We start from the raw sequence: 15,053 nt of genomic DNA on the forward strand, positions 1-15,053 counted from the left end.
ATTATCATTTTCGGGAGAACTTTTCCTTTAATCTAGATTAATAAATGCTGAGAAAGATTGCTGTTCATTAATACTTACTGATACCAATTGCATTAACTAAACGTGAACAAAGTGAACCTTATTGTAAAGTATTACCAGTATATGCAGTTAATCAAGAATTACCTCGTGAGAGCCATCAAAGAGTCAAGTACTGTTTGCACACGTCACTGAAGCACTTCACTTCAACTGAAGCACAACGCAGCAATTCCTGCAGAAGACAAATCCAACAACAGAAAAAGACAACATCATAACGTTAATTACAATAATTAGCCTGTGATACCATGCAAAAGAGCATTCCTTACCCTTCAATTTGAGTACAGAGTGAAAAAAAATCAGGTTTAAATCACCAACCAAAAAGCAAGTGTGAACAACACGAGCCAAACATCTGTTGCACTCTCCTTGCTTTAGGTCAGACACATAAAGAGGAAAGGAGATCTATACATTTTTAATGGAACATAGAAATGTATAAATAGAGAATGGTAAGTGTGAAGTCCTGGCTCCAATTGACATTTCAATAAGTAGAACACAGCGTTACCGATCCATTCCCAACTTTCCTGAAACAATTATTGAGATGGTACCTTCAGGCCATGTGTGCTCGGCCTCCCTGGAGCCCCAGTGGCTGAAACAGTAATTGACTAAATTGTAGAACACATCGGGGCCATTTACTGTACAAATGTGCTGAAAATGAATCGTTTAAAAAGAAATGAGGGTGACTCTCAAATTAGCAGGGAAAATGATTGAGATGTGGCTCAGGGAATTAGGAAACATGATTTAGAGGTCTGCTAGAGCCTGTGTGTGTGTGTGTGTGTGTGTGTGTGAAAGAGAGAGAGAGAGCGAGTTAGAGTGGGCCATTTTACACACCACACGGGTCTGACTCGTATTTAAACACTGCAACACACACACACACACACACACCTGACCTGTGCTTAAGCAATACACCATCATGATAATCATCTATGAGCGCACTGTCAGCTTAGACATGACTGATGCATTCAGAAATTTATTCCAAAAGCCTAATCAACTGCTGTCAATGTTGCATTTGACCCCTGTCTCACAATACTGAATTTTCCTGCCTAAAACAATAATGCATTTGACCTCAATCATAACTGCCAATCCCATGACACCTTGTCACTTTTTGCTAATACTTAATTTGTGCATAATTTCCACTGGCTAGGGACAGACTGCAACCTAAAAACGTTTTACAACCGGTCGAGATATTTCACCTACTCATTTTAAAAAAGCTTAAAACCGGCAACGACAACAAAGGGCAGAGTCACAGATCAAAGGACACAGTCCAAGATTGGTTTCAATGTCAACTGCTGTGAGGTGTTACAAAGTGATCTTAGCTACACATTACACAGTGTACCCATTTCCTAAGAACAATTCCAATAAATTACACCGTGTGGTAAAGGCGCTGACAGATTTGATTGATTGTCCTGCAGCCACTGTTGATTTTTGCTTCTTGTGTCTTTTTTTTCAGCTCCCAGCGTTCTTTATTTCTTAATCATCCCTCACAGTTCTCTGCCAATTAACTGTAGATTTGTGCTCCTTGGTGGCCTGTAGATCTATGTGTAATGATGTGTTTATGATGAGCACTCTGGCATTTCGGACTGCTAGCCAGATGAAACTACACTGTCTCATTATGGTTATCCCTAGGTGGTTCATGGTAAACATAAATGCACATTAATACATGTCTAGATGCACAAATACATACATAGCTTTACATGTATATCTAATACATACATGTAGAGCAGGGCCTGATCTTAAAGAGACAGTGTTGCTCAACCTAGCAGTGTTTGGGAAAGCTACTTTGAAAATGTAGCTTGTTAAAGTAAAAGTTAATCATAATTTTAAGTATAGTTTAACTACAACTAAGCTTTCGCTTTGAAAAAGTAGTTAGCTGTGCTACAAGCTTCAAATATCAAGCTTACTAGAATAGTGTTATTTAAGGGGCTTTGTATACATACTATACAAAGATAAAATGTAAAATTTAGAGCCAAATTTTATAAATTAGAAATGTATTTTCCTTAATTAGGGTGAAAGTACAAACTTAAACAGGTAAATGTATACTATAACAAAACATTCCAATTTACACAACAGAATCACAAACCAGGATTTAAATCAGTGAATCACTTTTCCATCAGTTCATTTACATGTACAGGCTAAACCAGTGGCTCTCCACCAGGGGGGCATCATTAAATTATATTAAAATTAGATGTAATTATTTAATTAAAACTTCATTCAAATACTTACACACACACCAAAAAAAAAAAAAAAAAGATTTAAACTGAAATCCATTAAACCTACTATTTTTTATTGAATCTTATAGAATCACAAAACAATCCATGTTTAATTCAATACATCATCATTCCCAGTTACTGTTAATAAAACAAATTGAAAACATGCAGCATTGTCATAATTACAGCAGAAATACTAGAAGACATATTTTTAGCCAATATGAGAGGCTTTTGAATATTGTGTTGGACAATGGGGGACCTTCGGGTCAAAAAAGGTTGAGAACCACTGGTCTAAACAAACCAGAATTTTCAATGTTACATACAATAGAGGACCATCCAAACAAATCAATGTATGTGTAAGCCTATTCAACTATCCAATGACATAATTAAAAATTCAGAACCAAATTTGATAATTTAGAGATGCCTTTTCTCAGTGTGCATATCAGTATTAATCTTGAACGGGTACATAACTGAGTTGAAAACATAGTAGTAAGTACATGGACTTGACGCAGTAAATATTTTTTAAATAAGTTAATTTACATGAAGCATCTAAATGAACTGATTCAGTCAAATAAATTATAAATTATATATAAATACAATTAAGAAATTTTAAATAAATATAATAAATAATATTAAATAAATATACATTTTATTATAAATTATAAAAAGACAGAGAGAGAAAAAAGACCATTTAGAGGTGTTTGATTATTCCTTCAGCTCTGACATTAAAAACAGATATGTACTACTTTGAAAATCATTGCTACTTTTATTGCGTACTCCCCAACACTAGTACCTAACGTGTCACTCCAGCGTTCAAAATGTTGACCAATTTAAGTCTATCAGTGACGGAGCCGCTCCTGGCTATTTACAGCAATGTTCACATAATCTTTCTTTAATGGAAAATTTGCTGCTTATCGATCTACACTTTGCAATGCCTGCCAGCCACACTCCAATTATGACAGCTGTCAAAAGCATTCACAGGCTCTCCATACACCTGATGTGAAGTCCCGGCACACTGTTGCCTTACCACCGATAGTCTGATCAGTTTATTTTGATGTGATACTACCATACTAGTACATATTGGCTTTACCAGAAATCCATCTGGAGTAAAAATTTGTGAAGAAAAAAATTTGTGTGTTTTTATGTTTCTGCGTTAACTCCAGGCCAGAGCTGGGGTTCGCTGGCCGTGGCTATTAGGTTCTGTGATTTGCTATTCTGATCGCGCTCTCTTTACAGCCCATTTCCTCTCCACACAATAACATAAAAGACCATTTTTGTTCAATATCAAAGACTCCAACCGAATAATCACAAGGGTGAAACTGTAACTATTTTACAGGTACCTCTGGGATATCCCCACACAACAGGGGTGTCAAAATGTGCGCAGAGAAAAGTTTCTGCAGGGCAAAGCCTGTTTTGGCATTTGTTCCAACATCTGCCTATAATTACTTAATTATCCCAATCAGTTACTAGCTCTGACATTAACATTTCACCAAATGCTAAATCATAGCCGAAAGTTGCCCTGTTCTATGCTGCCACGGCGTTAAAACGGATCATGAAAAATGCATAGATGATAATGTACATGGATACTTAACTAATTGAGCCAATTAAGGTGGAAGAGTTGGTTTGAATGAGAGCAGGGGAGACAGTGCCCTGAAGGAACCCGCTCTGACACCACAGACAGATAGACAGATGACAGAAAAATAGACAGATGATAGAGAGATGGATGGACAGATAGACAAATAGATGACGGATAGACAGAAAGAAAGAAAGAATAGCTGAAAGAAAGAAAGAAAGACCGACCGACAGACAGATAAACAGATGACAGAAAAATAGACAGATGATAGAAAGATGGACGGACAGATAGATAGACAAATAGATGACGGATAGACAGAAAGAAAGAAAGAATAGCTGAAAGAAAGAAAGAAAGACCGACCGACAGACAGACAGACAGATAAACAGATGACAGAAAAATAGACAGATGATAGAGAGATGGATGGACAGATAGACAAATAGATGACGGATAGACAGAAAGAAAGAAAGAATAGCTGAAAGAAAGAAAGAAAGACCGACCGACAGACAGACAGACAGATAAACAGATGACAGAAAAATAGACAGATGATAGAGAGATGGATGGACAGATAGACAAATAGATGACGGATAGACAGAAAGAAAGAAAGAATAGCTGAAAGAAAGAAAGAAAGACCGACCGACAGACAGACAGACAGATAAACAGATGACAGAAAAATAGACAGATGATAGAGAGATGGATGGACAGATAGACAAATAGATGACGGATAGACAGAAAGAAAGAAAGAATAGCTGAAAGAAAGAAAGAAAGACCGACCGACAGACAGACAGACAGATAAACAGATGACAGAAAAATAGACAGATGATAGAGAGATGGATGGACAGATAGACAAATAGATGACGGATAGAAAGACCGACCGATGATAGATAGAAAGACGGACAGACAGACAAGACAGATGATAGATCGAAAGACGGACAGACAGTCAGATGGACGGACAGACTGCCGGAACAGACAGACCAATGGACAGATAGATAGACAAATAGCTGACAGATAGAAAGACAGACAGAAAGACTGACTGACAGATGATAGCTAGAAAGACGAACCGACCGACCGATGATAGATAGACGGACGGAACGACCGACCGACAGACAGACAGATAAACAGACATTCCAAAACATATATAATTCCTATACAATCCTAGTAATACACCAACATTACATGTTACCCATCACATTACCCTCACCCACACAACAATTTCAATCACTTATTCAATAATTTGACAGATAATGGAATTAGAGAAAATTTGTATCTTTTCAGCTTACAGATTGGAACCCTATATCTCCTGCCCGAGGGCATTAGCTCATACTCCTTATGGAGAATAGATAGAAAGAAAGACGGAGAGACAGATAGACCAATGGACAGATAGATAGATGCCGGATAGACAGACAGACAGACTAACCAGTGGACAGATAGATGACAGACAGACAGACAGACAGACAGACAGACTAACCAGTGGACAGATAGATGACAGACAGACAGACAGACAGACAAACCAGTGGACAGATAGATGACAGACAGACGGACAGACAGATATAGATAGATAGATAGATAGACAGATAGAGAACGATAAAGAAAGAACAATAAAGAGAGAACGATAGGTAGATATATAGATTATTAAAAAAAGACTACCCATTGAATGTGAAATAAAGAAAACATCACTATTCTAAAGGTCATCCTGTAGAAACACAAAGAAGAAAACAGGCAATACTCATGCTGAATATGCCAGAACATGGATTTGCAAAGGGCCTTGATGCAGAAACACAAAGTCATTGGAGACCTAAGAAGAGATGAACGATTTGGTTGGGTTGAGAACAACACCCTCTAAAAATCCAAATCTGTGAAATCACCAGACCCCCCCCCTCTCCCCTCCCAAAAAAAAGACATATTGGAGCCCTACGGTTGTGATTTCCTTCTTGCTATAGATGCATAAATAAACATAGAAATAAATACACAGAGGACACAGGCTGTGAGTGGCTGGCCAAGTGGGGCAGCTGTTATTAAAAGGGCTATTTATCACTGTCACCCTGCTCAGGTTTCATCCCTATCTGCCCGCCAGCGTTGTCACTAGGCCGCACAGGAACAATGAGGCTCATCCAAGCACACCCAGCCCCACTGTTTGCACCCACGCACATATACATAGACTCTCTTTCCTATACATTCACATGCCAAAATCAGGCTTCAACTCAAAATGCAGAATTGCATGAAAGGACACATGGCTAGTGCGTTGATATGAAATGAACATATGCAATCTATAGCTGCTGCAACTCAAAGAAAAAACCCTGGAAACCCATTTCAGACCCCCTCCCTCACACAACAGCAACTTTTATTTCACGCTCCGGTGACTTATCGATTATAGCAACAATTACCCACTAATCTCTGCAGGTTGTGTTAAGTGAATACCCCTTTGTTGGACAATAACTAAACAGGGCTGTTGTATAAACCTTGTTGTCTGAGGGTTCAGGTCTGTACGCTTCCAATCACATCATTAAATTTACATATAGGTAATAAATTAGCAGCCGCGAGACTCCACCCATCAATTACTTTATCCCTGAAGAGGGACCATGATAGACACACACTGACCTGGCTTTCCAGGTCAAGCATTTACCCTGGTTTAGGTCCTCACAGACACTAGTAAGCCACACCTTTGATTTAAAATTACAGGGTGGTTGCAACTTTCAAATTTTTTTGTTTTTATAGAGAAATGTGAAACCAGAGGCCTCATATTCATCGAAACTTAAGGTGCACATACTGCATTTGATTTTTATATATTTAAAAAAACATAAGGGCATCTGCATCTTAACTGAAAACTGTAACAGTCATTTTTCAGGGTCTTTATGATTGGGATTATCAATAAATAGTTCCATTTGGTGGATTTCTGAAAAATAATGCCCATAAACGTCATTACATGCCTGAGCATTCAAAACAAAAAACTCTTGAGCACAGATGTAGAAACTTGCTTAATGTACTGTTTGCATAATTACTGATATTAACTTTTTAACAGCCAATTATTCGCAAGAGAGAAATGCATTTTCCAAAAATATAACAGCATAAATAAAAACTATGTAAACTATTATAATCTAAAATCAGAATTAAATTATTAAACAATAATATAAATTGTTTAATAAATAAATAAAAACCAAATAAAGAATAAAAAACATTATTGCACAATGTCTAATTGCAATGCATAAAATGAAAAATAAAAAATGTAATCATCTTAAGGTCTCTGTCCAAGTTCTATTGTCCTGTATAGTCACAGTCGGCATCGCCTTCATTCATGAAGCTGCTGGACTGTGTAAAGCTTAATCAAGTGCTTGCTTAACCAACTCAATCCTCCTTAATTCCTATTAGTTTAGCATAATAGCAATCCTCTCATCTGGAATTAGCGACAGCCCAGCAGAAACCCTCCAGTCTCTATGGAGCAACAAACAGTCCAGCCAGCACATTCACATCCAATTCGATATGTATGTACATACAAGTGTGTAGATGAAAATGGTTAAAATTCATAACCCTTGCATAAGACCCCCATCAAGTCTGCTTTACACCTGTATTACATTTTCCTCTTCAATCAGCAGCTTTTGGGTCGAGCGTACGACTCGCACTTCCCATGAGAAGCAGAAAGCCATTACAGAGAGCCAGGGCTCATTTGCAGAAAGATTGGAGATCTAACATCACATTTGAGAAAAAAAGAGAATGAGTATCAAAGTGGATAACAGGAATGATTTATTTCACTTTCTTTCCTCCACGTTTTTTTCCCTTTGTAAAGGATTGCTCTTTGCTGCTTGCTCTCTGGAAAAGTGTATTTAAAGTGGATGGCTATTTCACTGAATGCAACTATAAGATCTGCGATGGCTAGACACGATTTCTGCTGTAACTATAAGAATGCATATATATGGATGTATAAAACACAGAAACACACATTACACATTTCTAAGAGGAATAAAAATCTTGACCTTCGGTAGATGCCGTTAACCTCCAGCTGGAGAGAACGTGCCCTTGGAACAGCAGATGTGTGAACTTTGGCGACCCTTTGAGACGGTCGATACACATTCAAGAGGTGAATCAGTGTTAACCCTCATGTTGTGTTCCAGCCATTTTGACCTGGAGAGGATTTGTTCTTTTCCGAACATGCTAGTTAATGCTTTTGCATTGAACTAAATCTTAATGACTTTGCTCACACACGGTATAACAACCTATCAAAAATGTTTTGATAATTTTTGGACTTTTGGTGTTTTTTCCCCCCACCTTGTTACACTTGTGGTGTTCCTAGTCAAAAATGAGCAGCCTACAAAAATTGCATTACATTTCTCTTTACGCTATATTATTACCAAACATTGGATTCAATCTTTTTTTAATCAACTTGCTTTCTTTCAATTAGCAAAGGTTTTGTATTTGATCGCAGGCCTCACTGATCCGAGATTATGCACCTTAAGTTAAGTGAACAATAATTTTGAGTGAAAACTATCCACATATAATTTTTTTTACCCCACTCAAAAACTGAAGTACGTAAGTTCAGATAAATGAGTCCTACGACCAATCAGTTCCAAAACCTGTTCTAATTGAAAGAAAACAAGCTGACAAAAAGACTGAACCCCAAGATTTGTTGATAATATAGCATAATCAGACATTTACAAGCAATTATTTAAAAGGCTGGTTATTTTTGGCCTGGGAACACCAAGGAATTTCAGCACAACATAAGGGTTAAATAAGTATAACCTACATCATAAAAACGATAAAAGAAAGTGAAAGCTGGATTAAACCACAGAAACAAGATTTACATCATTCATACTTCTTTTAAATATAAATATAAACAAGTCGTACCACCTCAGGTTCCTTAGACTAGCGTAAACTCCTTCAATAAAAAAAATAACAGAATCTGAATGCAAAAACAAGCAAAAACAAAGCATTAGTTCAGAATATTGTAACAATGCTTTTCTGAAGAACAGATATAATGTAGCCTGTGGCAACAAGGGCATCGCTGCACACTAGCAGGGGGTAAAAGACAAACTTGGGGCGGGGGGATGGGGCCGTCTGGTTTTTAATGACCCAAAACTTTAAATACTGCATAATATATAATAAAATGGAGAGTTCATTTAACTCTCACAATAATTCATGGAGACACCATTAGTATCCATTATTCTTAATGTCAACACTGTAAACAGTAAATATGAGCGAGGCATCTTCCAAACTCCAAGGGAGACGCACAAGCGAAGTTGTAATCAGCTCGAAGGAGAACCAAAAACAATGCATTAAGCTAAATGTTCGAAAATATCAAAACAGAAAACATGAATGCAGACAACGCGTTAAGAGATTGCACGGATGTGCCAGTCAGATGATAAGCCATTAACATAAAGCACGTATTAACACGCATTCATAAATAACATCATCTGCACTGTGCACTTCAAATGAACAACTTTTTTAATGAACTTCTGCATTAATTAATGTTGCATTTATTTAAACACCAACTAAAGAGCGCTTCAGAGATGGCCTTGAGGAATTGTTCTGCGTGAATCGTAAATCGCTTGCCTATATCCAGACTTGAAAGGGTCAGTGCCTCGCATGACTGACAGCCACTGGAACCACCTGCAGCCTGTAGAAATACTGATTGGCACAGTGGGCATGCTGCCTTTCAGCTGGCCTTTTCAAAATAAAAAATGCAGAGAGGGAAAAAAAAGGAGAAAGGAAAATAAAATAGAAATATAGAGCCACTTGTCATCCCTTCCAATCTGCTTAGTAATGAGAAGGCTTTCCCCTCTGGGTAAAAAGATCTGCTTTAATAGATTTTTAATGGCTTTTCCCCTCTCTATAAGAACCACTCTCAGCACCCAATAGCATGTGGAAAAAAACATCAAGTAATTCCAGCCTCAGTGGTGTGAGGTCAGCAATTATAATACACAGAAATCACTAAGGCTTTAACAATTGCACTAAATCCATTTTCATTTTTCTGTCTGATAATGCTATGCTAACATGGTGCAATAAGGGAACTCTCTATTAAAACATACTTACTATCACAGGGCATTAGGGAAGACCAGGAATGGTTGTAGCATGTGGTCAGTTGTAACAACAACAACACTTGGAAAGTACAGCGATGAAATCGCCATCATACATGACTTCCTTCCTCCTAAGATGGCAGTTGAATATAAAATATAAAGGATTAACATGGCAAAAAACTATTTTGAGGTATAACATTTCTGGTTGATCAGATTAATGCAGGCAAAATAATATAATGGCATCATATGAATCAGATTCTCATTTAATTGAATATGTAACAATTACTCAAAACTATCACCTAAACGTTAAAAACAAGCACACACACTTAACTAGAAATAGTATGGCAGAGCAAACAGAGAGGTCTGCAACACTAATGGCAATTTATTTAAAATTATCTCACAAAAACTTAAAAATTGGAGAGTGTATAAGTCAATATCTGACAATTGTGAAAGTGACTAAAGCTGTCTTTACACAACAGAGTTAAGGCTGCTCTGTGCCTGCTCAAAGACTAAATTCAGCCTTCCCAGACCCACCTCGGCCTGTAGTATCAAAGTATACAGTCTGTGTAAATGCATTTACAAATGCAAAAGTATTATTATATTTTCCCTTAATAATTTTTGAAATGGAATGCTTAAAATGGAATAGGGTGGGGGATGTAATAAAATAAGCACATGTAGAAATTTAAACTGCCCAAGTTACAACTCAATTTGTGACAAAAGCACTCTTTGTACTTGACATTAATTTACATAGTTTAGGGATAAGTTTAAGATTTCAAAACTTTAATTTATGGCAGATAAATATGGAAAACTCTTGAAGTTTGAAATAAATGGTGTAACCAAATAGGCCAATTGAGTTACAGTCATAAAAATAAAAAAAAAGTGTTATATGTGGCCCTGGACCACAAAACCAGTCTTAAGTCGCTGGGGTATATTTGTAGCAATAGCCAAAAATACATTGTATGGGTCAAAATTATTGATTTTTCTTTTATGCCAAAAATCATTAGGACATTAAGTAAAGATCATGTTACATAAAGATATTTTGTCAATTTCCTACTGTAAAAATATCAAAACGTAATTTTTGATTAGTAATATGCATTGCTAAGAACTTCATTTGGACAACTTTAAAGGCGATTTTCTCATTATTTAGATTTTTTTAGATTCCAGATTTTCAAATAGTTGTATCTCAGCCAAATATTGTCCTATCCTAACAAACCATACATCAATGGAAAGCTATTTATTCAGCTTTCAGATGATGTACATCTCCATGTCAACCAAAAATTAATGTGATTTTTCTTGCTAAATAATAGATTATACACCATGTATCTCCGAATCACCCCCCCATATTACGATTAAATCCAGCTTTCACATTTTCATTAGTTACCTAAGATGTAAATAGTGTTTGTATTTAAAGATTTCAACTTGGTCTCCTTTATTTGCATGTAATTGAACTTGTTAATACAAGTGCTTAATCCTTTGTTGATTAGTACCTTATATTCAAGAGAGGGTAATTTAGACCTCCAATTACAAACACGAGTCTTGATTGCACGGTCCTTAAAACAAGGCACTGATCTCTTAACGTGGCACCGTTAAATTTTCCGTTACTTTACAGTAGCCAATTTGCTGCTCCGTTATCCTAGACCGTTGACCGAGGTGAGGTGTAAGTGATAAGCACCTGCTCAGACTAATGTCATCTCCTGTGGCTTGGCACCACACTTGTGGGCCTGACCAAAAACAGGAACACCACGACATGGGCTTGAGTTTCTCAGAGCTCACGTCAGCCTGTCAAAGCCACAAAGGCCTGGCCTGTCACCGCGCTGTGATACTCTACTCCTCCTCCAGGTCTGCTACAGTATCAGCGATGAGGAAAAGGTCAAAGAGTCAATGAGGAATTAAGACATGCTTCCCTGAGCATTCCCCACGCAGCATTTCGGCACTCATGCTAACTCACATGAAAAGGAAAAGCTGGCTGTTCAGGCTAAACATGCTGATCAGATTTTGCTGCCTGTCTAAATGATTCCATTAAGGCCAATTAGCCCCCTCACTGATGATGTAATATAGGGGCTGCCTGCCTGAATATATATTGGGAATAAGGAGGCAGGTATGTAATAAACTCAATGATAATGATAGACAGTAATACGTCATTTGTTTTCAAATTTGATAAAATTTCTTTTTAAGGGTTATTGGTAACTCATTATAGGCTACAGGATTTCTGCAGGTTTTTGAAGGTTAACTTAAGACTTTTAAGACATTTTTAAGACCAAGTAAAAAACATAAGGAATAAATTAAAGTGAACACATCAAAATATACTGTAAATGTAAGTTGTATTAGCAACACTTCAAACATTCAACAAATTTCCAATACTTTTTACTTTAACCATATGGAAATAACTTTTACTGCACCTTCTGATCAAATTGGAAAAAGTTCTTCCTCTGTATTTTTGTCTTGTTTCCACTGCAAATGTTTAAAGATTTCTAAATCATGATACACTGAGAAGCAAAATGTGAGTTTATGATTCAAACAAGAACAAATATCTGCCAAAGGGCTCAGAAAAATACACCTAAAACAAGAATAAATATTCCCTTGAATTAGGTATAAACTCAATTTTGTTCAATTTCCTATCTTCATTTTGCATCTCAAGTATGATTTAAGAATGTTTAGGTATTTGCACAGGAAAATGACAAAAAATACTGAGAAAGATATAAATTTTCATGCAGTGCATTCACCATTTAATGCCATGACTTTATGAATTTAAGACTCTCTGCTCCGATTTAAGATCTTTTCAAAGACTTCATTTGTGGAAGGGTGAATTAAGACTTTTTAAGACCCACGGAAACTCTGTTATAACCATGAAATGCCATAATTCATATTAGATTTAGTCATTACACAATGACTCAGTCAAATCAAAATCCCTTGGAATTATGGTTTGTAAGACAAAGGCCAAGAGGTCCATTGATTTACATGTAATACATGAAATGATTACTTTGGTACTGCTACCAAAGAGAGAAGGCGGCAAGGCCAGAAAATCGAGGCCTCTGATAAATGTGCTCAGCAGAAAGCTTTGAGAATCAATATGGTAGTTTGTCAAAGCCGATCTCAGAGGTAATGTGACGAAGGATCCTGCAGAAGAGAGCCAGAGTTAGCAAAGTACATTATCAGAAATCAAAGCATCTGAGAATGACAGGGGGAGGGGGTTAAGGGTGGGTCCTGAACGAAGGCCACACTTCCTCTATTGTAATTAAAAACCATTTTATCAGACCTGTCCTCCAAACAATCCCTCTTGCTAACTATTGACAATATGCCAGGCAGGGCGTGAGCTCTAATTTGACTTTAAATAAATGAGCTGAAGGTATTTAAAATTCTGCATTAGCTTTAGGGAAGAAAACAAGTGGGAAAACAAGGAGTTGCAGAGCTTGTAAACTTCAAAGAAAACATCAGATGCATCACAATAATGCCTAATTATCACAATAATGGCAGAATGATCTGCATACCATGTGTGACAAATCCATTTAATAAAAAAAAACATCTTTTGACTTGTCAAAGAAGTGCAATTGTCAAAATTCAAAATAAACTTGCCTATTTATACCAAATGGATGAGCAACACAATAGCCAATTTGATAAAAAAATAAAAGACATATAATAAAGTCCATACCTTTACCTTGAAAATATTACATTTTCTTGAACATTCTCATCAAAATTTTAATCAGCAGTTTTAATCTCTTTTATCATTTATCTAGTTGGTTATGTATATGGCTTCACTAATTTCCCATTTTTTTGTCAAATACTATTGATAAATAAATATTATATTTAGTTTTTTTTATTATTACTTTTTAATTAACTTGTAGTTATCAATCTGATATTAATACTAATTAATAAATACAAATGTGTAATATTGAAAAGAAAACTCCAAAGTTTAAAATTAATCATTTATTTTTTTTGTTGCAAAAGTGCATTTGTGTATTTCAGGTCGCTCTTGGCCATTCGTACAAATTTTCAGACAGTCTGTGACAAACATTTTCTTGTAAAACTCAAGTCCTTCTTTTCAAATACTCATTGTCTCCGATATTAAAACTGAGCACCCTCCACCTCCTTGTATGCAAAGTAAACCGTAACAGGTCCTGCAGAGGTCTGAACTGTCTCTGTCACTCCAACTACCATCCATGAACCCAAGCCATATGCCAAGCATGGGATACCTTGAAGAAAGAGAGAGAGAGAAAAACATTAGAAATGTATTAGTGTGCTGTCAGAAACAAAAAATAAAATATGTGTAACTAATACTTTAACTGACCTAGATTGATGACTTTCAATGCCCCAAAAAACTTATTTTCAAACTCCAGGTTCTGTGGAGGTGCTTTGGTGCAGTGGTATTTGATAAAAGGGAAAGCACCGGTCCTAAGGATGTGGTAGTTCGCTCCCTGCACCTGCCAGTTGAAGTTGGACAGACCGAATTGGTCGTTGATGACATCCCTGTAGCGCACGCAGAATGAAGTCCAGGGCGGCAGCGCGCGCTGCGTGAGGTGACATGTTAGTACTTCAGAGGCGGCAGGACGAGGCGCTTTATTCCCAAAGCTGCTGGGGAACAGGGCCACTTTTAGAAAGCCACCGTGGATTCTGCGTAGAATCTCTGTCATAGCCGAGTAAACCCTAAAGTGGTCTAATATCACAAAAGACGTTTCAAGAGCAACTGTTGGCGCGTCTCATCATTATTTCATCACGAGTAATGAATACATTAATTAATTAAGCAACGTAAATCATTAATAAAGAACATCAAACCTAACCAAACTGCAGTTTTGCAACCTATAATCAGGCCAAAAATGCTGCCGAAACTTTCTGTGACGCCGAAACATTGAGAGAGAACGTTATACAACTTACCGGTGCGGCTTTCAAACTAGTTTGACAAACATTTATATTACTACTACATTGCTTTTACGAAAGTACGATTAATGAGCTAGTTTTGTGCATAAATATAAGATGCGTTCAATACAACCTTTACTGGTACGATTTAATATCTACTCCGGGAAGAAACAACCGAGCGCTTTTTTGTTCCTATTTGCCCTATGTATGTAGTATGTATCTTCATTCTCATGCACACATAGACTTCCATTCATAAATGGAATTACACATAAAATACAATAATAGAACAAAAAATTGGATATTTGAAATATCCAATGTATTTATTATATGTCCAATATATATATATATATA

At 36.7% G+C, this 15,053-nt stretch overlaps 2 protein-coding genes across 2 annotated transcripts in view; both read right to left on the minus strand.

Annotated features, from left to right (window-relative positions):
* Positions 1 to 13,779: 13,779 nt before the first annotated feature.
* Positions 13,780 to 14,829, minus strand: LOC107738714 (uncharacterized protein C15orf61-like). Its single transcript, XM_016550532.1, has 3 exons — positions 14,721 to 14,829; positions 14,137 to 14,502; positions 13,780 to 14,041 (listed from the first exon to the last, which is right to left on the minus strand). Exons 2-3 carry the CDS (start codon positions 14,477 to 14,479, stop codon positions 13,914 to 13,916), a joined length of 471 nt encoding a protein of 156 aa, XP_016406018.1. The 5' UTR covers positions 14,480 to 14,502; positions 14,721 to 14,829; the 3' UTR covers positions 13,780 to 13,913.
* Positions 14,342 to 15,053, minus strand: part of LOC107738710 (IQ motif-containing protein H) — a 31,453-nt gene continuing 30,741 nt past the window's right edge. The window contains exon 22 of the mRNA XM_016550527.1: positions 14,342 to 14,417. The gene's annotated coding sequence lies outside the window, so the exon portion shown is untranslated. The remainder of the gene's footprint in view (positions 14,418 to 15,053) is intronic.

This window comes from Sinocyclocheilus rhinocerous, unplaced genomic scaffold, assembly GCF_001515625.1.
Source record: "Sinocyclocheilus rhinocerous isolate Xijiao unplaced genomic scaffold, SAMN03320098_v1.1 scaffold1938, whole genome shotgun sequence".
Classification (NCBI taxonomy): domain Eukaryota; kingdom Metazoa; phylum Chordata; class Actinopteri; order Cypriniformes; family Cyprinidae; genus Sinocyclocheilus; species Sinocyclocheilus rhinocerous.

Coding starts and splice junctions, on each gene's coding strand:
- LOC107738714 (XM_016550532.1), bottom strand. CDS start 14,479: ATGACAGAGATTCTACGCAGAATCCACGGTGGCTTTCTAAAAGTGGCC. Junction 14,042..14,136: donor ATTGAAAGTCATCAATCTAG/GTCAGTTAAAGT, acceptor TCTTTCTTCAAG/GTATCCCATGCTTGGCATAT.